At 40.1% G+C, this 3,024-nt stretch overlaps 1 protein-coding gene across 1 annotated transcript in view; it reads left to right on the top strand.

Annotated features, from left to right (window-relative positions):
• Positions 1–721: 721 nt before the first annotated feature.
• LOC307018804 (putative methyltransferase NSUN7) overlaps positions 722–3,024 on the top strand; it is a 15,408-nt gene continuing 13,105 nt past the window's right edge. The window contains exons 1-3 of the mRNA XM_079649244.1: positions 722–939; positions 1,901–2,008; positions 2,546–2,728. Of these exons, the coding sequence (XP_079505370.1) occupies positions 897–939; positions 1,901–2,008; positions 2,546–2,728 (334 nt within the window). The 5' untranslated portion in view covers positions 722–896. The remainder of the gene's footprint in view (positions 940–1,900; positions 2,009–2,545; positions 2,729–3,024) is intronic.

Genomic DNA, 3,024 nt, shown 5'->3' with positions numbered 1-3,024 from the left:
GTTGACATTGTCAGACAGGGACTCTAATAATATTGTGGAATATACAGTCGGGGCATATGTTTGGAATCCCTTTCAGTCCGGCATACCTGAAGATAATACAGACTGATACCGAGCAGTCCTATGTGAGTAAAGTGTACAACCTTTCCTCTGTACAGATCAAGTACACTCTATCAAAATGACATGAATGATTCATTGTGAAGCTTTGAATGGTATACCCCCCTCCTATGTTATGCTGTTGTATAAAGTTTCATTGCCCCGCTCGCTACCTTTTGTTGGGGTAAATTATTTGTTTAATTCCTTTTGTATGCAAGTAAGAATAAATACTTTTTTATGCAACTTAGGATACCATTTAAGACAATTCTCACACAATTTCTCTGCTTTCCAGATTTGAAGAAAGTAATGATCGAGACATTTGGTAAATTATTTAAAAAGTAAATGCCAATGTCCATTATTCTGAGATTTTACAATCTAACGCCAGAAAAAAAACTGTTCATTCAATCGTACTTCCCACATCTTAGAACATTGTTAGACTTTTTAAAGATTAATTTAAGAAATTGTATTACAATTTAAGTCCTTATTTTAGATTAATTAATTAAATGGCCTTAGTAACAATTTAAATAAATGTTCAAGTATGAATACTAGAAAAAATAAACCTTAAAACTGATTACACACAACGGTGACCTATAAAGTCACAGTAAATCTGTCATAGAGATTGCCTCCTTCATTATCATATTGTTGCCATGGTATATCAAACTCAGGACAGAACTGAGCCAGGCATGACGGGCAGGTGACGAGTGTATGAAAGGCTCTAGTTGATCGGGACAGCGATACCCGATGTGTATCATACACTGTGGTCAGAGTTGGAATATTTGTTCAGGCTGCATTTCTCTGTGAAGATGAGCTGCGTTGCTCCTGTGAGGACAATTCTGAATGACAAAGGTAAGCCCGGCTATGCAATTTTAAACAGCCCATCATCCTCTACGCAGATTACACTAAGCTGCTGTAGCCCTTTCTTCCAGTCCTGCTCCTCTAAAGTGGACTTTAGGAGAAGAAACTGCTTCACACTCATTAAATCACTGCTGATATTCCTTAATTTATTCCATTTGCTCCGACATGGCCTTATTGGATAGGCTGCGCATTTCTGGTCAACTCCAACTTTGTGCTTAAAAATGGATGAGTGCTGTGAAAGCTGATTACACTCTGTCTGTATTCCCTATATCTGCTTTAATTAGAGACTACTGGTCCCTGCAACTTCTGGATGTTAATCCTCATGTGCCAATTCAAATTGTCAAGTCAAGTGGTGTCATCCGAACACACATCATTGGTGCAAACCACAGACTGTTACTTCATAATTGTGTGTGTGTGTGTGTGTGTGTGTGTGTGTGTGTGTGTGTGTGTGTGTGTGTGTGTGTGTGTGTGTGTGTGTGTGTGTGTGTGTGTGTGTGTGTGTATGTGTGTGTGTTGAATGAAGCAGGTCAGTGTGAGGTGGACCTTTGTCCAGGGTCGGGCAGCGGCTCATTATTTATTCATGCAGATGTATCTGACCGGCCGCCTAATTGCACCAGTAGCGTCCTGAACAGCCGCGGAGTCTCACATTCACAGAAAGTAGAAGGTGGATCACATGTCAGCCATGACTAACGCTATGCGTCTTATTTACATCTGCCCAGCTCAGATTCAACTCTGTACGCAAACTTGTGATTGGTAGATGATAGCTGGTTCGACAGTGTCTGGAGTTCAAAAGAGTACAAATGTTGAGAGGAAGGTAGAAAAATGTTTAGAGGTGCCTGACAATGGTTTGGTTGTATTGCTGTGAACATGACAGACAAAGGTAAGGTCTTTATGATTTCTGTTTTGTATGGTTTTCTTTGTGTGTGTGTCTAAGATGAACTGTTTTTTACAGTGGGCTCCAGCGTGGATGTGACAGAGGAGATCTTTGTCCCACCTCAAGACCACAAGGAGCCCATTTCATTTCTACTTCCTCATCTTCCTTCATCGTTACCTATACCAGGTAAGATATGATTCAGATATTTAAATATCTTAAAGTAGTATTCTATTCTATTTAAGAATTGTTAAATTCAAACATTTATCCATCAGGGCGTAAGATGAGTATGGATGTACACCAATCAAACATATTATGATGATAGCAGCACTGGACTGGGGGCAAGGGCTTTTATCATGCAAAGAAAGACAACGCTCAAATATACCTGTCAGGCTTCAGGTTGCAGCCACATATAGCTGATCTGTATGCAGCTGTGTGAATATTGAAACTTTATCCTAAAGTCAGAGTCCATGATCAAACGTCTGTTATCATATAAACCAATCCAGATGACCGATATCTGAACCTAATGCGGTTTTGGAAAGAGCAACTACAGAAACAATAACATACTTTAAAGGGCATGAAGTGTAACTCCAATCATGTCTATTCCTTTATTTCCTTTTCATGACATTAGCAATTAGCAAAACCGATCTACTTCAACATCCCCAAAAATCTCAATTGTTATCCCTGTTTCCCTTTCAAACATCAATACTTTCCTTCTCTCCGCAGACCCTCTTCCATCAGATCAGGTCTACCTGCAGGCAGCAGCCATTTTCCAGCAGCTGCGCACAGAGAAGCCTGTCACACAACAGGCTCTGCGTTATGGGAAGAAGATGGACACACCACTGCCAGACAGAGGAGGAAAAAACAGTCAAAGACAGTCCTACCAACTCGCCTTCAACACACTCAAATGTATGAATTACTCAAGTTATTAGCTTCAAGGTTTAAGTAGAACCACACACACTGCCTGCAGGACACAGACTTATGGGTTAACATAAAGTCAGGAAGAAATTAATTTGATCTGCATAGTGTACTCTCCTGCTATCACTGCGGACTTTACCCACCTCCTATAAGGAAGCCTTATCTCTATAATGAATAGCAGCGGAGCCGCAGCACGTGTCAACTCCAATATTGACTTTTGAATAGCGGCTTTAACTGCAGCCTGTAGATTAAATAGTATACTTTAGTGTAGTCATACATTTCATTTC

The sequence above is a fragment of the Notothenia rossii genome (genome assembly GCF_949606895.1).
Source record: "Notothenia rossii genome assembly, chromosome: 1".
NCBI lineage: Eukaryota > Metazoa > Chordata > Actinopteri > Perciformes > Nototheniidae > Notothenia > Notothenia rossii.
The sequence above is the reverse complement of the archived record's forward strand: the minus strand, read 5'-3'. Positions and strand labels throughout refer to the sequence as shown.